The 20,184-nt window shown below is 40.1% G+C and overlaps 1 protein-coding gene across 1 annotated transcript in view; it reads left to right on the top strand.

The window, feature by feature from the left end:
* The window catches only part of LOC122558916 (transcription factor TFIIIB component B'' homolog), a 95,511-nt gene that overhangs the window by 36,878 nt on the left and 38,449 nt on the right, over window positions 1-20,184 (top strand). Inside the window, exons 12-17 of the mRNA XM_043707870.1 lie at window positions 602-788; window positions 3,593-3,881; window positions 4,730-4,806; window positions 6,215-6,557; window positions 7,650-7,861; window positions 11,830-12,232. Of these exons, the coding sequence (XP_043563805.1) occupies window positions 602-788; window positions 3,593-3,881; window positions 4,730-4,806; window positions 6,215-6,557; window positions 7,650-7,861; window positions 11,830-12,232 (1,511 nt within the window). The remainder of the gene's footprint in view (window positions 1-601; window positions 789-3,592; window positions 3,882-4,729; window positions 4,807-6,214; window positions 6,558-7,649; window positions 7,862-11,829; window positions 12,233-20,184) is intronic.

Here is a 20,184-nt window from a genome sequence, read left to right as displayed (position 1 = left end):
AGTAAGACTGGAATCAGTGCGAAATGAGTGAGAAATCTACTAGTAGAAGTTATATCTGGCACAAAATAATGATGGTTGTGGTTGTTGAAGGTCAGGCATCTTAGCTGCTGCACATCTGCAGGAGTTCCTCAGGATAATGTCCTACACCCTGCCACTTTCAGCTGCTTCTTTAATGACCATCCCTCTGTCATAAGATCAGAAGCATGGATGTTTGCCAGTGATTGCAAAGGTGGTTTTAAAGAAACTTGTTTCTGCATAACTCCTCAAAATTCAAGTCATCCAAGTAACATTAAATATAAAGCGTCTTTAGAACAGAGCCAAGTATTGGAGGCTATCTACTTCCTGAGAGATTCTGAGTCATTAAGGAAGCAACATTTCTATAATAATAAGTAACGTAATAAAAACATGTTGTCCCCAATAAAGCAGTAAATGTTTGAACTCAACCCACTGCAACAAACAGGTTTTTAGAGCTGTACTTATTGGTTGAAAGGAAAACTACGCATGTGAATTTGACATACAGATTTTATAAGCATTATATTATTTTTCATCTGGCTCCAAATGCCACAGCTGCAAACATATTTTTGGTAAACAATTTGAATAGGAACTCAAAAATCTTCAGATTTGCTTTCTGCTGAAGAAGACAATGTTGGAGACCAGATTGCAGAAGGTGAAGATGAATGCCACGTAGTGAATGGTGAAATATCGCTTGAGCAAGGGATCGCTGAAAATAAACAGCCTTCCGAAACAAAGAAAAAAGTGAATCACAATGTTGAAAGTCATTCTGTGAGGTAACCTATGTTTATATAATGATTTTAATGTAATGGAGAAAAATCTTAAAAACACATGAGGGGCAAATTTCTTGCACAGAGAGCCATTCATGAGTGGAATGAACTTCCAGAAGATGTTGTGAGTGTGGGTACAGTTACAGCGTTTAAAAGACATGTGGATGAGTATGTGAATAAGAAATGTTTGGCGGGATATGGGCCAAGTGATGGCAGGTGAGACTAGTTTAGTTTGGGATAATGTTCGGCCATGACTGGTTTGACCGAAGGATCTATTTCCGTGCTGGATGACCCTATGATTCTATGACTACAGAGCTGGAGTCTCCTAGCTCCAGTCCAATGCAGGATGGCCTCCCATCCTGCATTACCCATGGCTAGCAAAGCTAGCCTGTATATCCCTGGACACTATGGGCAATTTAGCATAACCAATCCACCTAACCTGCATATCTTTGGACTGTTGGAGAAAAGTGGAGCACCTGGAGGAAACCCACGCAGACACGGGGAGATTGTGCCAACTCCACACAGACAGTTGCCTGAGAATGGAATCAAACCTGTATCCCTAGTGCTGTAGGCAACAGTGCTGACCATTGTGCCACCGTGCAACCCTAAAAATATCGCCCAGAGACTTGAACCCGGGCCCCTCAAATTAAAAGCCTGATGTGTTACCGACTGAAGTACTTGGGCTCATATGCAAGCTATTAAACTCAACTTTTGACTTGGCTGAGTTTTATGCTGGGAAGAATGTAAAAGTAGAGAAATGCAGGACTTTTATGAAATGAAGGTTAAAAAGTAGCAAAAGATTGACAAGCATTTATTGCCCATCCCGGAACAGTTAAGTGTAAACCGTGTGTAGCTGTGGATCTGGAGTCACATGTAGGCCAGATCAGGAGAGGATGGGAAAGACCTTAACCACTGTCAATTGGCTAAAGAATCATTTATGCTAAAACAAAACAAGGAATTGCATATGATGGAGATCAGAAACAAAAACAGAAATTGTGGGCAAAATTCAGCAGGGTCTGAGGGTAGAAAGCAGAGTTGAACTTTCAAGCCCGGTGACTCTTCACCAGAATGGCATGGTGAAATTTAAACCAATGTCTTCCGAACCTTAGCGTGGAGCTTTGGATTGCTAGTCCAGTCACAATACCATTATGCCACCATGTCGTAGAATTTCCCGTGCAGACTTCCAACGGTGTTTGCCAAACAATGTGAGATGGTAAGTACATCAAACAATTATATTGTTAAATCATTTGAATTCAAATTAGCAGGAGCTGAACAATAATCTGGTTAGGATCCACCTGGGTTACTTGATTCTTTTCTTGTTGGCACAGTACAAGTTAAGGCCTTGCACAGTTTAAACTAAGCAAGACAATAAATACTCAGTATAAAACTGAAAATCCATGACAAACTGTTTGATAAGCGTAGGTTCTTAACCTTGTATCGTAATGCCTCTGCGACAAACTTAGTTATGTTGAATAACTAATGGAACGTAATAAACCTAAAAATGTAATATCAGGTTTCTTGTTAAAGAGAAAACAAAATCTAAACAATATATTCTGAGCACAAAAGTAATCAAAAATTCATGGATTAAAACTTTTCCAAAAAAGGTGTTTTTTCCTAGGAGTTGCAAAAATATCATGCAATTAAGGAAGATGAGTGGAAATACCCTTGTGACTGTTGCATTAACTAACTGATGAAATGGTGATACCTTTGAATAGCATAATTGTTCAGCAGGGTTTGTCCATTAATTTTGTTTCAAGAACTTGGGTACTATAGCAGATCATAATGGTCTGATAAAATGTGCTCTTCTCTGGTTGAGGTTTAATCATCTAGATTATTTCAAACTTTATTTTCATGAGTGTAATTGAAAACTCTCCACTTCCCTGCATGGGTTCAGTTTTGAGTTCCTCAGGGTAATTCCCTATGCCCAACCATCTTCAGCTGCCAAATCATATGCCCTTCCTTCCATCATAAGGTCAAAAATGGGAATATTTGCTGTGATTGATTACACAATGTTTAGCACCATTCGTAATTCCTCAAATACTGAAGCAGTCCAATTCCAAATGCAGCAGGACCAGGACATTATGCAGGCTTGAGTTGATGAGAGACGTGTATAATATTAAAATCATTGAAATGCCAGGATTGACCATCTCCAATAAGAGACAATCCAACCATTGCCCCATGACTTGAATAGCATTGCCATTGCTAAACTCCCCAACTTCCTTTATCCTTGAGGTTACCATTGAACAGAAACTTAGCTGAACTAGCCTTGTAATTACTGTTGCTACAAGAGCAGATCAGAGGCTGGGCATTCTGTAACAAGTAACTCACCACCTGCCTTCTCAAAGTCTGTCCACCGTTTAGAAGTCACAATCATGAGTGTGATGGAATACTCACCACTTCCCTGCATGGGTTTAGCTCCAAAGTTTAAGACTCTTAATACGATTCAAGATATGCAGTTCACTTTGTTGGCATCCCATCTAGTACCTCCAACATTTATTCCCTTCATCATCAGCACACAGTGGCAACAGGTTGCAATGTTTACAAGATACACTCCAACAACTCATTTTGATAGAACCTTTCAAACTTACCGTTTCTGTACCTTAAAAAGACCATGACTGCAGCAGTTCAATTAGCAGCTTACTACCATCTTCTCCAGGGAAACTAGGAAGGGATAATAAATGCATTCCTGACCAGTGATAACTGCATATCGTGACAACATTTTAAAATGGTGGTGTGTTGTTAACCTTGAAATGTAGAATGCATTTGAATTTATTTTTGAAATTGTTCTATTGCCTAAATGTTTATTTCAGTGATCATGAAAGTGAAGCACCATCAAAAACAACTCCACCAGTTACAACAAAAACTTCTAAGAAATCTCAATATGTTCGTGTTCAAAAACTTAAACCCAACTTAAAAGCAAACAGAACAAAAAGAGTAGGAGGAAAAGATGACGATAAAACTGCCTCACAAGCTATTAGATTTAGTGATGGTGACAACAAGGAAGGCAAGAGTGAAGAAGTGCAAGAATCATCTGTACAGCATGAGGATGCTCCCAATTGTGATCCCCCTGAGATCATGAATAATGAAGCATCAGAAAAGGTATATGTATAATGTGTACTGTCATTTTAGTGTACGGCAAAACCTACAAATAACAGGCACTTTGCATTAACTGTCATCTTTTGTTGGTTCAGAATCTTATTTTCAAAATGGTAATTGTCTGCATTGTAAAATGTTTCCCAGCAATCTTGGAAAAAACAGTGGAGATTATGATTTGCACCTAATTAGTACAGTAATGCTAAGGAATCTCCCCGCCATTGCTGATCTGGTTTTACAGTTTCAATTCCCATTCAAACTGCTTGCAGCAGCATATAATTTCAATTCTACTTGATAAAATTAAGGTACTCTCAGAACAAGGGAAAGGAGTACTGTGATGACGAGTTTTACTGGTGCTATTAGGGCCATGTTATCCAGAATTGTCATGCACCTAGCAATCAACGGGAGTAGGTTTCCTTGTTCTGGCAACTGATTATTTGGTTGCTTCTCTCTCCTTCCAATCAAACCTCATTTATGGTATTTGAGTGGTCCTGGCCAAAACCAGTGCATTCATGTGACCCAGCATCTCCATTTCCCGTTTGTGCCCAATAACAGGGAGTTTATTGTATATTGATATTTCTGAAAGCAAGCATTGAAATGGATAAAGATTAAATTTGTTTTGTATATGATCCCTAAACGACATTTAAAATAACAACATAAATAATCATCTGGAAGTGTTGCCAAAAGAGAGAGCTGCAGGAATGACCAAATTTAGGCAATGATTTTGACATCAGGAAAGGGTTTGTGAACTTGTATTGGTTTATTTTCTCATCAGCAAAATTATGATTTTTTTTCTAATTGGCAGTGCTTTTGCCATATTTGGTGTAATTTTGAACTGGTTTTATTTTTTATAGGAAATCAACAGTGTCACAGCTGATAAAACCAAGAAAATATTGGAAAGTAAAGCACAAGGTTCTGACACTGAATCATGGTAATAAATTACATTTTCTTGTACCTTTTGGTTTTTATCAGCAAAGTGCACTATTCAACCATTCACTGGACAGACAGACAGTTAATCGGCTCTCAGGTTGCTTTCAGTATTGTTATGTGACCAATTGTTAAGTAAATTTGAGAGTGACTGTTGACACCTCCTAGTTTTTCAATCTCTGCACTCTTAAAATACTGTTATGCCAATTGTTGTACTATTCCTGGCTCTTATGAGTAAGAAATATAAAAACAAACAATTGCAAGACTTGATAACTACCAAGAAGGTTTTTTTAAAAGACTTCTTTGTGAAGAACCAAGATTTGTGGAGGAAGTTAACTTTTCATTGAGAATGAAAGCTGCCCAGCTTAATTTTATCAAGAGCTAGCTTTTGATTTTTGGGAGCAAGGTTTTCATTTTCACATAACTATAGGATTTTTCCTTCTTTCTTTTTGAACTAAGAGTTTACTGTCAGAGTTGTCTCATATTTGACGCAATGAAACAGAAATCAGAGAGATGTAATAAGCAGTTAATGTTGATTTGTAACCAACGAATTAATTTCTGCATGGGTGATCATGATAATGGGTATCACATTTCTGGAGGGCCACTTGTGGCTAATGAGGCTTAAAACCTGTGAATGATGGATTTCTGTTGCTAAATTAATTGTAGACTACAGATATGTAATTTGAGGAAAAGAATATGTAATCAGAAAAATAATAAGCACAGGTGATGTGAATAAAGTTAGTTACAACTGGGATGGATTACTTACAGATGCTTGTTCATTAATTGTGAAATTACTATACCGATGCTTCACTGCATATGCCAAAGGGGCTTGTATTCTTCGATCAGCTTCCTGTTTGTCATGTGTATTTACTTGCTGTTATATTTATAGTTCCAGCTTCAGAGGGGCATTTAAAATCATGAAGGGTTTTGATCAAGTAAATTAGTAGAATTTGTTTTTAAAAGAGTCAGTCAACGGAGGACAGATTTAAGGTAGAAAAAGACAGAAAAAATACATAAGTAATGACCTGGAAGGATACTGGAAGCAGAAAATTACTTTCAAAAGGATACATAATAAATTAAAAATGTTATTGTGGTTATAGGGAAAAAGCATGGGTGTAGGTCTAATTAGATAGCTCTTCCAAGGAGCTAGAAAAGTTCAATGTGACAAATAGCTAAGCTGTATTAAAATATGAAGCTTCTTTTTACCCTCGATAGCTGTCAAGGTAGCAGCAACCGTTTTGTTGATTAATTTGAATTTTCGTGAGTTATTTGTCAGATTTAAGGGTGATCTTACTTGCTGTTATAGTGCGTTCTAAAGTCTGGTCTGTAGTGTACAGTCTCCAAGACTGGGTAGGTTAAATAAATACTTTGGTTTAAAGATGCCAGATTTTGATTTTTTTTTGCTGTTTCAGGCCTATGGAGAAACAAGAGGAATCAAGGGCCAAACCAAACTCTGCAGTAAGGAGACGATTCCAGAAGCCTAAGCCAAACTTGGGAAAAGCAGTTGTGTTAATTGATGAAAAAAAGATTGCTTCAGAACAAGACAAAGTTATTACAACCGAAGAGGATCTAGATTTCAGTCCAAATATCCCTGTTACTGAAGTTTGTGAAGTCATTGAGAGGACTGGATCTGATCCTTATTTTGCTTCAGACGTACAAACTGTGGATACTTTAATAACCAATAACAAGCAGGTACAGCAGGATGCTGTGCAGGTTTCATCAGGAGCCAGTGAATCAATAGTCCCAGTATCTCAGGTATACCTGAAAGCTAGTGTCTTTCATTTCTGATATCATTTTGATGAATCTATAATTTGTACTCTTTGCTTTTAATATTATTTTTACAATGATACCTGGAATTGAATGCAGCAATCTTCAGTATGGTCTACCTATTATTTCTCCAAATTTAACATTCTCCTTTTGTGCTTTTGTGGCTCTATCTACTGCTCAGACTTTCATTAAGTGATCGTCTGCCATACACTTCAGTGTTTTTCCATTCACTTTATACCCTCGTTTTCTTTTTTTATCAAAGTACACTGCAGCACAATAAATTTTATGTTCCATTCATCTGTATGTTTTGTAAGCCAGTCTGTGCTTAATGAAGTTTTCACAACCTTTACAAGTTTTTCTTTTGTGCATGACGATTTTACTTCTGTATTCACTCTATTAATATCCAATTTATTTTTTGTAACTTTAACTGCATTATAGCAGATATTCAGTACTAACTACTTGCCTGTGACACACTTCATATTTTGCCTCATTCTCCTTCAGATGAGATGCCCTTACCTGCTCCTTTTGCTCAAAATCTTTTGAGGTCACATGCCCTTGGTTGGAGATGTACCCTTCATGTTTGGATTAAGTGCCGGTATCTCTCAATGTAGGCTTCATCTCTGCCTCCTATATTCTAGTCCCTTCAAATGTGAAAGTCGAGCATTAACATAATTATTTAAAGAGTCTTATAAATGCCCAGTTACATTTCAATACTAACCTCTCTGTTAGGTGGACTCATACATTTTTCTGCTGTGTGGTACACTTGGTGTACAGAATAATCCTTTGCAGGTAAATTGAATTAGTGTACTTCCACAATAAAAGTAGATACTTACGAAATCAATCGCTAAGTTATTGGCAGCTTAGACCAAATACTTACACTGTATTTGGTGTTGAAACGTCAAAATGGAATATTAAATTTAAAAAAAACAAATATTTCAGTACTGTATCTTCAGTTACTCTTAAATCTCTGTTTTAGACAATGTAGATAGATAGTATAACTTTCTTATTAACCTGTTTGGTTATGGTACCAAACTTGGATATTTGTCTAACTTTAAAACTGTTTTGTACTTTGGCTTTTAGTCAAAAGTGCAGTCTCTGGAGGCAGCCACTAATTCTATGGAAATAGAGACACAAAGTATTATGGCTTTAGATTCTGAGATGTCGCAAAGAGGCTGGCAGGATTCTAACAAATTGCAGCAATCAGGAATGCCATCTGAGTGTGACGGTCAGGAAGAACATGAAGATTTGAAGCTGGATTCCATCCAGGACAACATTATTAGCAAACCAACTAGGTATTGTGCAAAGAAAAAGGGTACACTTTTTGACAATTATATATTATTGAAATATGAAAAAGAAGATTTGGAAGACCTCAGTATCTCGAACATTGAATGCCTGTATCTGTTCTATTTTTCTGATGAATGCCTCATTATCAAGAAATAAGCTTATCATGTAATTTGCCATTCTGTCATAGGGATAAGAGTGATATATGATTCTGTTCCTCTTTTGAACTTATTTCTCTCAAATTACAGTAAGAATATTGCCATTAGCCTTTACTGCCCTAAATTTGTGGGAGGAACAAAATTAAGAAATGCTCATTCCACATTGACCACATGGAAGGTGACCCTTTGAGCATGTAATTTCATTTGACAATTATATCTGTATTGACGAATAACAAGTTGACCTGAAGAATTAACATAAGAATATAACCTAAGAAAGAACATAAGAAATAAGAGCAGGAGTAAGCCATCTGGCCCTTCAAGCCTGCTCTGCTGTTAAATAAGATCATGGCTAATCTTTGTATGGCCTCAGCTCCATTTCGCTGCCCTCTCACCATATTCCTTTACTCTTCAAAACTTTATCTATCTTAGTTTTAAAAATATTCAATGAGGAAGTCTCAACTACTTCACTGGGATATCATTCCATAAATTTACAACCCTCTGGGTGAAAAAGTTCCTTCTCAATTTGGTCTGAAACCTGCTCCCCCTAATTTTGAGGCTACGCCCTTTTGTCTTGGTTTCAACCACCAGTGGAAACGTCCTCTCTCCTTCTATCTTATCTATTCCCTTCATATTTTTATATTTTTCTGTAAGGTCCCCTCTCATTCTTCTAATTCCAATGAATATAACCCCAGTCTACTCACTCTCTCCTCATAAGCCAACCCCATCAACTCTGGAATCAACCTAGTGAACCTCCTCTACACCCTCTCTAGTGCCAGTACATCCTTTCTCAAGTAAGGAGACCAAAACTCCACGCAATACTCCAGGTGTGGCCTCACCAGCACTCTGTACAGATGCATAACCTCCCTGCTTTTAAACTCCATCTCTTTAGCAGTGAAGGCAAAATTCTAGTTGCCTTCTTAATTACCTGTTGTACCTGCAGACCAACATGATTCATGCACAAGGGCACCCAAATCCCCTTGAACAGCAGCATGCTGAAATTCATTTACCATTCAAATAATAGTCCTTTTTACTGTTATTCCTACCAAAATGGATGACTTGACATTTATTCCATCTGCCAGACCTTTGCTCACTCACTCAAATTATCTATGTCCCTTTGCAAAGTTTCACAGTCCTGTGCACACTTTGCTCTACCACTCATCTTAGTATCATCTGCAAATTTTGCCACATTATACGGGGTCCCCCAATTCCAAATCTTTTGTGTAAATTATGAATGACTGTGGTCCCAAAACTGTTCCCTGAGGAATATCACTAGTCACTGATTGCCAACTAGAAAAACACTCATTTATTCCCACTCTTTGCTTTCTATTAGTTAACCAAAACTCTCCCTATAATAATACATTGCCCCTAATGCCGTGCATCTTTGTTTTATGCAGCAGTCTTTTGTGCAGCAACTTGTCAAATGCCTTTTGGAAATCTATATACACCACATCTACTGGATTGCTGTTGTCCATTGTGCTCATAATGCCATCGTAGAATTCCAGTAGATTAGTTAAGCTTTACCTGCCCTTCATAAACACATGCTGCATCTGCCCAATGGGACAATTTCAATCTTGATGTCTTGCTATTTCTTCCTTTAATAAAAGATTCAAGCATTTTCCCCACTACAAAAGCTAAGCTAACTGGTCTATAATTTCCCATTTTTTGTCTCCCTCCATTTTTAAACAGTGGAAAATGGCAAATGTGATGTAAATCTGCTGGAACTGCCAGAGTCCAGCGAATTTTGGAAATTACCACAAGTGCATTTGCTATCACTCCCGCCATCTCTTTTAGTACCCTGGGATGCATTCCATCAGGGCCAGGAGACTTGTCTACCTTTTAGGTCGATTAGCTTGCCCAACATTACCTCTTTCATGATAATGATTATTTCCAGGTCTTCACCTACCTTCATTTCCTTGTTATTCGTGTCCTCCACTGTGAAGACTGACACAAAATACCTGTTCAATGCCTTGGCCATTTCCTCATATCCCATTACTAAATGCCCCTTCTCATCCTGTAACGGACCAGTGTTTACCTTAGCCACTCTTTTTCAGTTTATATATTTATAGAAACTTTTGCTATCTATCTTTATATTCTGAGTTAGTTTACTCTCATAATCTATTTTACTCTTCTTTGTAGTTCTTTTTGTAGTTTTCTGCTGATCTTTAAAGTTTTCCCAGTCTTCTTGTTTCCCGCTGGTCTTTGCCACTTCGTATGCCTTCTCTTTTAGTTTGATAGCATCCCTTATTTCCTTAGATACTCATGGCTCATTACCCCTTTTCCTACAGTTCCTCCTTTTCACTGGCCTGTACTTCTGCTGAACACTTGGAAAAATTGCTTTGAAAGTCCTCCACTGTATGTCGACTGTCCCACCATAAAGTCTTTGCTTCCAGTCTAGTTTAGCCAACTCCTCCCTCATCCTGTTGTGGTCTCCTCTGTTTAAGCACAGGAACTTGGTATTGGAATTTATCTTCACACTTTCTATCCGTATTCTAAATTCAACCATACTGTGATTGCTTCTTCCAAGAGGATCCCTGGCAATGAGATCATTACTTATTCCTGTCTCATCTTAAGCTGATTAATCAACAAACTTCACCGTTGATTACGCAAAGTTCAGCACCATTTGCAACTCCTCAGATACTGAAGCAATCCATGTCCAAATGCAGCAAGATCTGGAAAATATTCAGGCTCGGGCTAAAGTGGCAAGTAACATTCATGCTCCACAAGTGCCAGGCAATGACCATCTCCAACAAGAGAGAATCTAACCATCATTTCTTGTTGGAGGTGGTCATTCAATGGCATTACCATCTGTCAATTTCTTAGGGTTTACTATTGACCAGAAACTGAACTGGATCAACACTATAAATATAACAGCAACAAGAGCATGTGAGAGGCTGGAAATCTTGCAGCAGAGAAACGTTTTCCTGAGTCCCCAAAGCCTGACCACCATCTACAAGGCATAAGTCAGGAGTGTGATGGAATTCTTCCCACTTGTCTGGATGGGGACAGCTTAAGCTTGACACCATCCAAAGCAAATCAACCCACTTTAGCAGCAGTGTTTACAATCTACAAGATGCACTGCAAAAATTCAGCAAAGCTCCTTAAACAGCATCTTCTAAACCCATGACAATTTCCATCTAGAAGGCCGTTGATAGCAAATACATGGAATCACCACCACCTGCAAGTTCCCTTCCAAGCTACTCACCATCCATACTTGGAAATGTATCACTGTTCTGTGATCCAATGCCGTTGGATCAAAATCCATGAATTCCCTCCTTTGTGACATTGTGAATCTATCTACAACACAAGGACTGCAGCAGTTCAAGAATGCAGCTCACCATCACCTTCCCGAGGACAACTAGGGATGGGCAATAAATATTCGCCCAAGCAATGTCAGCATGTCCCGTTACTGAATTTAAAAATACACTCTTGAGATCTAGGAGCATTCCAATCACTTTTGCTGCAGTCCTTCATTAAAGAGAAAAGAATATTGTCAGTACATCTAATTCGCTTCTGTTCTTAAACTAGTAGCTTCCTTCTTGTAAATAAAACTCCAAATTAATTACAGTGCTTCAGTGATGTAAGGGTAACTAATATTTCTGGTGAACATTTGAAACATGAATGTTATCTGAAGTAGTGTTGTTCAAAATACAGCATAAGTGGGTTTATATTGCAGTAAACAAAATTAATTAGTGGATCTAGCAATGAAGACACAATATTATCTTCTGTTTTCGTTGATTTTACCAGGCCATTGATTATATTAAAATATGTTTTAGATACTGTTGCTTAAAACCCAAAAAAGTAAAACTCTTTTTCTTTTGTAGGTCTGGAAGGCAGCCCAGACCAACAGCATTTTATAAATCTTCAGCAGAACATAAACCATCAGCAGCTTCTCCATTATTACCTGAGGCAGAAAGTGAGGATAAAAGCAGGAGTAGACGTGCACGGTCTCAAAAAACTAAACCCAAACTCAGCAAAAGCTTGAGTAAGAAGGAGACTGTAACTAAGAATGCTGGGAAAGGTCAGGGAATTTCAAAAGCGAAACTTGTGACCTTGAGAGCATCCCAGGAAGATGATGATGATGATGATGATGAACCTGAGCCAGTAGAAGAGGATGATGTCTATCTCATCAATCCTGAGGAGGTCAACAAAGTTCCAGCTTTTGTGCCAATCAGCTTACGATCTCCTGAACCTGTTCATACTGAAGTTGAGGAAACCATGGAAGAGGTATGGTGCTAAATGCTTGGAAATGTGCTGTTTAAATCACTGCATGGCTGTGCTTTCTTAAAGTATCTATGTTTTTTTTTTGTAGATGCAAAGTCATGACTATTGTGTAGTTAAGAATAGTATTTTAATGTATCTGGCTGCTCTTACTAACCATCATGTTTGCCATTTCTTTCTATTGTGTAACTAGTAGTGTTTTGGACTGTGGTAGATATTAGTCCAAATGTTTTATTCAGAATTGTTACAAATTCACATAGCTCTTTTCTTTCCTTACACACACTGTTCAGTGGCAGAATTCCTTTAACAGCATAAGAAAAAGGGGGCAGGACTAAGTCCTTCAGCCATTCAAGCCTCGTTATCTATTTGATGAAATTGTGCCTGAATTTGATGAAATTGAACGTCAAAACTATTTTCTTGCACCATACCTGTATCCCTTGATGTTCTCAATCTGTGCAAGTCTAAAAATCTCAGTCTGTTATGTACTCAGCACTGACCTTGTACAAACCTCTGGGCAGAGGATTCCAAAGATTCATCACCCGAGTGGAAAAGTTCCTCCTCATCTCAGTCCTAATTGTCCAGTCCTTTATTCTGAGACAGTATCCTCTGCTTGAAGTGCCTTCACCCTCCAGAGGAAACATACTTTCTATATCATCTCTGTCGATTTCACATGTTTGAACACAGTCAGTTCTCATTATTCTAAACTGCAGAGAAAGTAGGGCTTGTCTTATTTAATCTTTACTCATAGGACAATTTCCCCTATTTTAGAAATTAGTTTGATGACCCTTCTTGATGAATTCTGTCTATGGTATAATCTTCCTCAGATAAGGAGGCCAAATCTGTGCACACTTCTGTAGGTGTTAGTTAGTAAGTTTGCAGATGACACCAGAATTGGGGGTGCAGTGGACAGCAAAGAAGATTACCTCAGATTACATCGGGATCTTGATCAGATGGGCCAGTGGGCTGAGAAGTGGCAGATGGAGTTTAATTCAGATAAATGTGAGGTGCTGCATTTTGGGAAAGCAACTCTTAGCAGGACTTATACACTTAATGGTAAGGTCATAGGGAGTTTTGCTGAACAAAGATACCTTGGAGTGCAGGTTCATAGCTCCTTGAAAGTAGTGTCGCAAGTGGATATGATAGGGAAGAAGGTGTTTGGTATGCTTTCCTTTATTGGTCAGAGTATTGAGTACAGGAGTTGGGAGGTCATGTTGCGGCTACAGGACATTGGTTAGGCTACTGTTGGAATATTGCGTGCAATTCTGGTCTCCTTCCTGTCAGAAAGATGTTGTGAAAGTTGAAAGGGTTTAGAAAAGATTTACAAGGATGTTGCCAGGCTTGGAGGATTTCAGCTATAGGGAGAGGCTGAATAGACTGCAGCTGGAGGTGACCTTTATAGTGCTTTATAAAATCACGAGGGGCATGGATATGGTAAATAGACAAGGTACTTTCCCAGCGGTGGGAAGTCCAAAACTAGAGGTTTAAGGTGAAAGGGGAAAGATTTAAAAGGCACCTAAGGGGTAACTTTTTCACACAAAGGGTGGTGAGTGTATGCCTAAGGGGTAACTTTTTCACACAAAGGGTGGTGAGTGTATGGAATGAGCTGCCAGAGGAAGTGGAGGAAGCTGGTACAATTATAACATTTAAAGGGCATCTGGATGGGTATATGAATAGGAAGGGTTTAGAAGGAGATGGGCCACATGCTGGCAAATGGGACTAGATTAATTTAGGACATCTGGTCGGCATGAACAAATTGGAACGAAGGGTCTATTTCTGTGTTGTGCAGCTGTATGACTATATTTAAAAAAGATAAAAGGTAAAGGATGATTTTTCATGGTTTATGCCACATTTGACGCAACTTAATGCCCACTGCACAAAAACACTTTGGTGAGGCCAATGGACCAGAAACATGAAATAAGCTAATAATAGGTACAACAAAATGTTTAAAATGAACCACAGGAATAAAATGTTTGTGTCACATTTACTTCTCTTTCAACTAAATAATTTGTCAGTTCTTTACACAACATGCGGTGTACCGCAGCATCAATATTGTTTACTTAAAGCTAGACAATTTGATGCCCCTATGTTGATCCCTAATCTCAGTCATGCAGTTGTGTGGAAACATCAAGGTCAAGGGGTTTGGAACAGCTTAGCTACGTTGTGTGTCTCACTGCTGGAAAGCTGGGCAAATCTCTGGGACAGCTCAATACGAGGTCTCCCAGCCTCAAGAGTTAAATGAAGCGAACATAGAAACATACAAATTAGCAGGTGTAGGCCATTTGGACCCTTGAGCTTCTTTTTGCCATTCAGTAAGATTATAGTTGATTCGGTCGCAGCCTCAATCCATTTTCCTGACTATCCTTTTGTCTCTTTCATTAGACAAAAATCTACTTAACTCTGTCTTAAAAATATTCAATGGCTCTACCTCCATCATGCTGAGGAAGAGTGTTCCGAAGACCAAAATACTAAATATACTAATTCCCAATATACTAATGAAGAATCATCTAGATTTGAAACGTTAGCTTGCTTTCTCTCCATGGATGCTGCCTGACCTGCTGTGATCTCCACAGTTTTTGTTTTCAGTACAACAAAGTATCACTAAACTTTACGAGCCATTCCACTTGTAATAACGTACAAAATTCTACTTCATCTCTAACCACTTGCTGTACTTGAACGTTAATCATTCATGATCCCTCTGTAACTTAGAGATCTGCAAACTATTTCCACTTTAATAATATATTGCTTTTCTATTTTCCCTTCCAAAGCGGACAAGTTACATTTCCACATTATACTCCGGTGGTCATTTCTTTCCCACATTCACTTATATCCTTTTGCAGTCTCCTTATGTTCTCTTCATAATTTACCTTCCTACCTATCTTTGTATCATCGGCATTAGTAAGGCCTGTAAGGCTGAATGGTTTTCAAATGAAATCACTTGCATACTTTGGAACCTACTGTTCGCTGTCAGTAACTCCTTATAATAACCTAAAAAAACTCTTATTAATGAGAATTTGAAGCAAGCAAGGCATGGCAAGAGAATCAGTTTAGCTCAGTTGGCTGGATCTTTGGTTTACAGAGCAGTGTGATGCCAACAGTGTGGGTTGAATTCCCATCACTGGTTTGAGTTACCATGAAGGACCCTCCTTCTCAACCTCTTCCCTGGTGGCCCTCAGGTTAAATCACCACCAATTGCTTCTGTCTCTAATGAGAGAGCAGATGGTCTGGTAAGACAATGGCGAATCAACAACAACAGTTATTTTTTAATATAGTAGCGAAATTAATAGACTTTAAAGTAGATTAATGCTCTGGACCTGATGTCCTACAGCTCTGTGTTGAAAGAAGTGGTTGTAAAGATAGTTGATGCATTGGTAGTCAAAATTTCAAATTTGATTAAACCTGGATTCTGGACTGGTTCCAGAAGAATGGAAGGTTACAAAAGCAACCCCACAGTTAAAGAAAGAAGGGAGAAAGAAAACTGGGAAAGACAGACCTGTTAGTCTAACATCACCCATAGGCAACATGCTAGAATCTATGATAAAAGTACACTTAGAAAATGTTTGGTTGGTGGAGTCAACATGGATGTACAAAAGGGAAATATGTTTCACACACCTGCATGTCACTAGTGAAGTAAAGGAGGGTAAATCCAATGGATGCGGTATATTTAGATTTCAGAAAGCTGTTGATAATGTTCCACACAAGAGAGTAGTAAACGTAATTAGAGCACGTGGGATGGGGTGTGAGAATTATGCTCGTATAGACCGTGGACAGAAAACAGACAGCAGAAATATACAGTTATTTTTGGGTTAGTACGCTGTGACTAGTAAGTCAAGCATGGAACAGTGGTTGAACCCCTCATAATTCACAATCTGTATCACTAATTTTGATGTAGGAATTAATTGCAATATTTCCAAGTTTGCAAATGACTTGTAGAAGTACAAGTTGTAAGAACAGACTAAATGGGTGGCAAAAAATTTGAAGATGGAATACAATGCGAAAAAAATGAAAGGTTAGCCACTCTGGTAGGACAATAGAAATTTCAGTGTACTACTTAAATGGTAAGTGACTGGGAAGTGATTCAGTTCAAAGAGACCCAAGTATCCTTGGTCATGAGTTACGGAAAATTGACATGAAGGTACAGCAAGCAATTTAAGGTGGCAAATGGTATACTGGCTTTTATTACAAAAAGAATTGAGTAAAAGTGTAAAGATGTCTTATGAAGAGCTCCACACCTAGACTCACAGAGTCATAGAGGTGTATAGCACGGAAACAGACCCTTTGGTCCAACCCATCCATGCCGACCAGATATCCCAACCCAATTAAGTCCTACCTGCCAGCACCTGGCCCATATCCTTCCAAACACTTCCTACTCATCCAAATACCCCGTTTCTACCTCCTGCCCAAAATCCACAAACCTGACTGCCCCGGACGACCCATCGTCTCAGCCTGCTCCTGCCCAACCGAACTCATCTCGGCATACCTCGACACGGTCCTGTCCCCATTAGTCCAAGAACTCCCCACCTACGTTCGTGACACCACCCACGCCCTCCACCTCCTCCAGGATTCCCGCTCCCCCGGTCCCCAATGCCTCATCTTCACCATGGACATCCAGTCCCTGTACACCTCCATCCCCCATCACGAAGGACTCAAAGCACTCCGCTTCTTCCTTTCCCGCCGTACCACCCAGTACCCTTCCACCGACACCCTCCTTCGACTGACCGAACTGGTCCTCACCCTGAACAACTTTTCTTTCCAATCCTCCCACTTCCCCCAAACAAAAGGAGTAGCCATGGGCACCCGCAGGGGCCCCAGCTATGCCTGCCTCTTCGTAGGGTATGTGGAACAATCCATCTTCCACAACTACACTGGCCCCACCCCCCATCTTTTCCTCCGCTACATTGATGACTGTATCGGCCCTACCTCGTGCTCCCACGGGGAATAGGAGATTCGACGTTTCGGGCACAGGCCCTTCTTTAGGAATGAGCAGAGAGTGTTCAGCAGGAGAAGATAAAAGGTAGGGAGGAGGGACTTGGAGGAGGGGCGTTGGAAATGTGATAGGTGGAAAGAGGTCAAGGTGAGGGTGATAGGTCGGGGTAGGGTGGAGGCGGAGAGGTCAAGAAGAAGACTGCAGGTCAGGAAGGCGGTGCCGGGCTGGAGGGATTCGGCTGAGACAAGGTGGGGGGAGGGGGGATGAAGAAACTGGTGAAGTCCAAGTTCATCCCCTGTGGTTGGAGGGTTCCCAGTCGGAAGATAAGACGCTCCTCCTCCGACCGTCGGGTTGTTGTGGTTTGGCGGTGGATGAGTCCAATGACCTGCATATCCTCGGTGGAGTGGGAGGGGGAGTTTAAATGCTGTGCTACAGGTTGGTTGGGTTGGTTCGTCCGGGTGGCCCAGAGGTGCTCTCTGAATCGCTCCGCAAGTAGGCGGCCTGGCCGCCTACTTGCGGAGCGATTCAGAGAGCACTTCTGGGCCACCCGGACGAACCAACCCCACCAACCTGTGGCACAGCATTTCAACTCCCCCTCCCACTCCACCGAGGATATGCAGGTCATTGGACTCATCCACCGCCAAACCACAACAACCCGACGGTCGGAGGAGGGGCGTCTTATCTTCCGACTGGGAACCCTCCAACCGCAGGGGATGAACTTGGACTTCACCAGTTTCTTCATCCCCCCTCCCCCCACCTTGTCTCAGCCGGATCCCTCCAGCCCGGCACCGCCTTCCTGACCTGCTGTCTTCTTCTTGACCTCTCCGCCTCCATCCTACTCCGACCTATCACCCTCACCTTGACCTCTTTCCACCTATCACATTTCCAACTCCCCTCCTCCAAGTCCCTCCTCCCTACCTTTTATCTTCTCCTGCTGAACACTCTCTGCTCATTCCTGAAGAAGGGCCTGTGCCTGAAAGGTCGAATCTCCTGTTCCCTGGATGCTGCCTGACCTGCTGTGCTGTTCCAGCAATAAAGTTTCAACCTTTTAAATGTTGCAATTGTATGAGCCTCCACCACTTCCTCTGGCAGCTCATTCCATACACATATTACCCTCTACGTGAAGAAGTTGCCCCTTAGGTTTCTTTTATATCTTTCCCCTCTCACCCTAAACCTATGCCCTCTAGTTTCTGGACTCCCCGACTCCAGGGAAAAGGCTTTGTCTATTTATCCTATCCATGCCCCTCATGATTTTGTAAACCTCTATAAGGTTACCCCTCAGCCTCCGAAGCTCCAGGGAAAATCTTTTTAATTCCTTTTCTGCCCTAATTCTATAATTTACCTTCTTTCCCTTTCTAACCTTGATTTGGCGAAGCACCTTGACCTTCATTTGCAGCTATCCATTTTTGGTGCTGCTGAAAGTAGGAATTTACTAAACTGGGAACCATCGACATGAGTTTACACCCATCTCCTCTGAACAAACTCACTGTAGTGCTTGCATTGTATAAAAATTTCTCCAGCAAGTTAATTTTTATTCTCTTAAATAAAACAATGCGTGAAATTAAGCATTTTTTATCATTGAATTTTACTTTAATTCGATTATCTTAAAATACTTACTAATGTTTTCTTGCTGATTTTCACAAAACACCTTACTGTTTTCATTCTTTCAGATAATAGGCACATCACTAGCTAGGCCAACATTAATTGCCCATTCCTAATTATTCATGAGAGGGTCATGGTGAGTAGCCTTCTTGAGCCACTGTAGTCCGTTTGATAGTAGGTACACCCATAGTGTTTGTGGAAGGGAGTCCCAGAATCTGACTCCACAACAATGAAGGAAGTATAGTATAGTTCCCTCTCCAAATGGTTTGTGGCTTGGAAGGGACCTTGTCAATAGTCTCGTTCCTGTGCATCTGTTTATCTTTCCTCCTGAGTGGTAGAGAGTTTGATTTGGAATGTGCTGTCAAAGATGAACTGTCGCTGTGCATTTTGCAGATTATGTATTGCTGCATGAGTGGAGGGAGTGAATATTTAGTGTGGTAGATGGGGTGCCAATCAAGTACCACTCCTGATGGTATTGAACTTGTGTGTTGTTGGAACTGCACCCATCTAGGCAAGTGGAGAGTATTTCATTCCAGTCTTGATTTGCGCCTTCCAGATAGTGGATAGAATTTGGGGAGTCCGGAATTAAGATTGAGACTGATGAAGAGCATATAGATTGACTTCAGGGTGATATATACAAGTTGAGTAAGTGATCATATGCATGGCAAATTCAGTATAATATAACATGGAAATTCTGAAGTTGTCCTCTTCGGTAGGAAGAACAGGCAAATTATTAATTAAATGGTGATAGATTTTGAAATGTTGGTGTGCAAAGGGATGTGGATGTCCTTGTACACCAGTCACTGAAAGCAAACATGGTCATGTAGCGAGGAGACAAATGGAATGTTAGCCTTCATTGTGAGAGGGTTTGAGTATAGGGCCAGAAGTCTTACTGCAGCTCTACGTGGCCTTTGTGCAAAACTTCAGCTGCAGTTGCACCTTGTTTTGGTCTCTCTCCTTAAGAAGAAATATTTTTGCCTTAGAAGAAATAAAATGAAGGTTCACCAGACTGATTCCTTGGAAAACAGCTGTGTTGTATAAGGAGAAATTGGGTCAACAAGGCCTGTACTGACTGGAGTTGAGAAGATTGAGTTGGGGGTGAAGGGAAGAATCTCATTGAAAATTCTGACAGGACTGACAGACTGAAAGCAGGAATTATTTTCCTCCTATCCAAAAAGAATATATGCAAAGGCAATTTTGATTTGAGATGAGGCCAAATGATTTGGATGTGAGCATAAGAGATATAGTTAGTAAGTTTGCAGATGACACCAAATTTGGAGGTGTAGTGAATAGTGAAGAGGGTTACCTCAGATTACAACAGGATCTGGACCAGATGGGCCAATGGGCTGAGAAGTGGCAGATGGAGTTTAATTCAGATAAATGCGAGGTGCTGCATTTTGGGAAAGCAACTCTTAGCAGGACTTATACACTT

This window comes from Chiloscyllium plagiosum, chromosome 2, assembly GCF_004010195.1.
Source record: "Chiloscyllium plagiosum isolate BGI_BamShark_2017 chromosome 2, ASM401019v2, whole genome shotgun sequence".
In the NCBI taxonomy this organism is placed as follows: domain Eukaryota; kingdom Metazoa; phylum Chordata; class Chondrichthyes; order Orectolobiformes; family Hemiscylliidae; genus Chiloscyllium; species Chiloscyllium plagiosum.
Note: the sequence above shows the minus strand (reverse complement) of the source record. Positions and strands in the feature narration are given on the sequence as shown.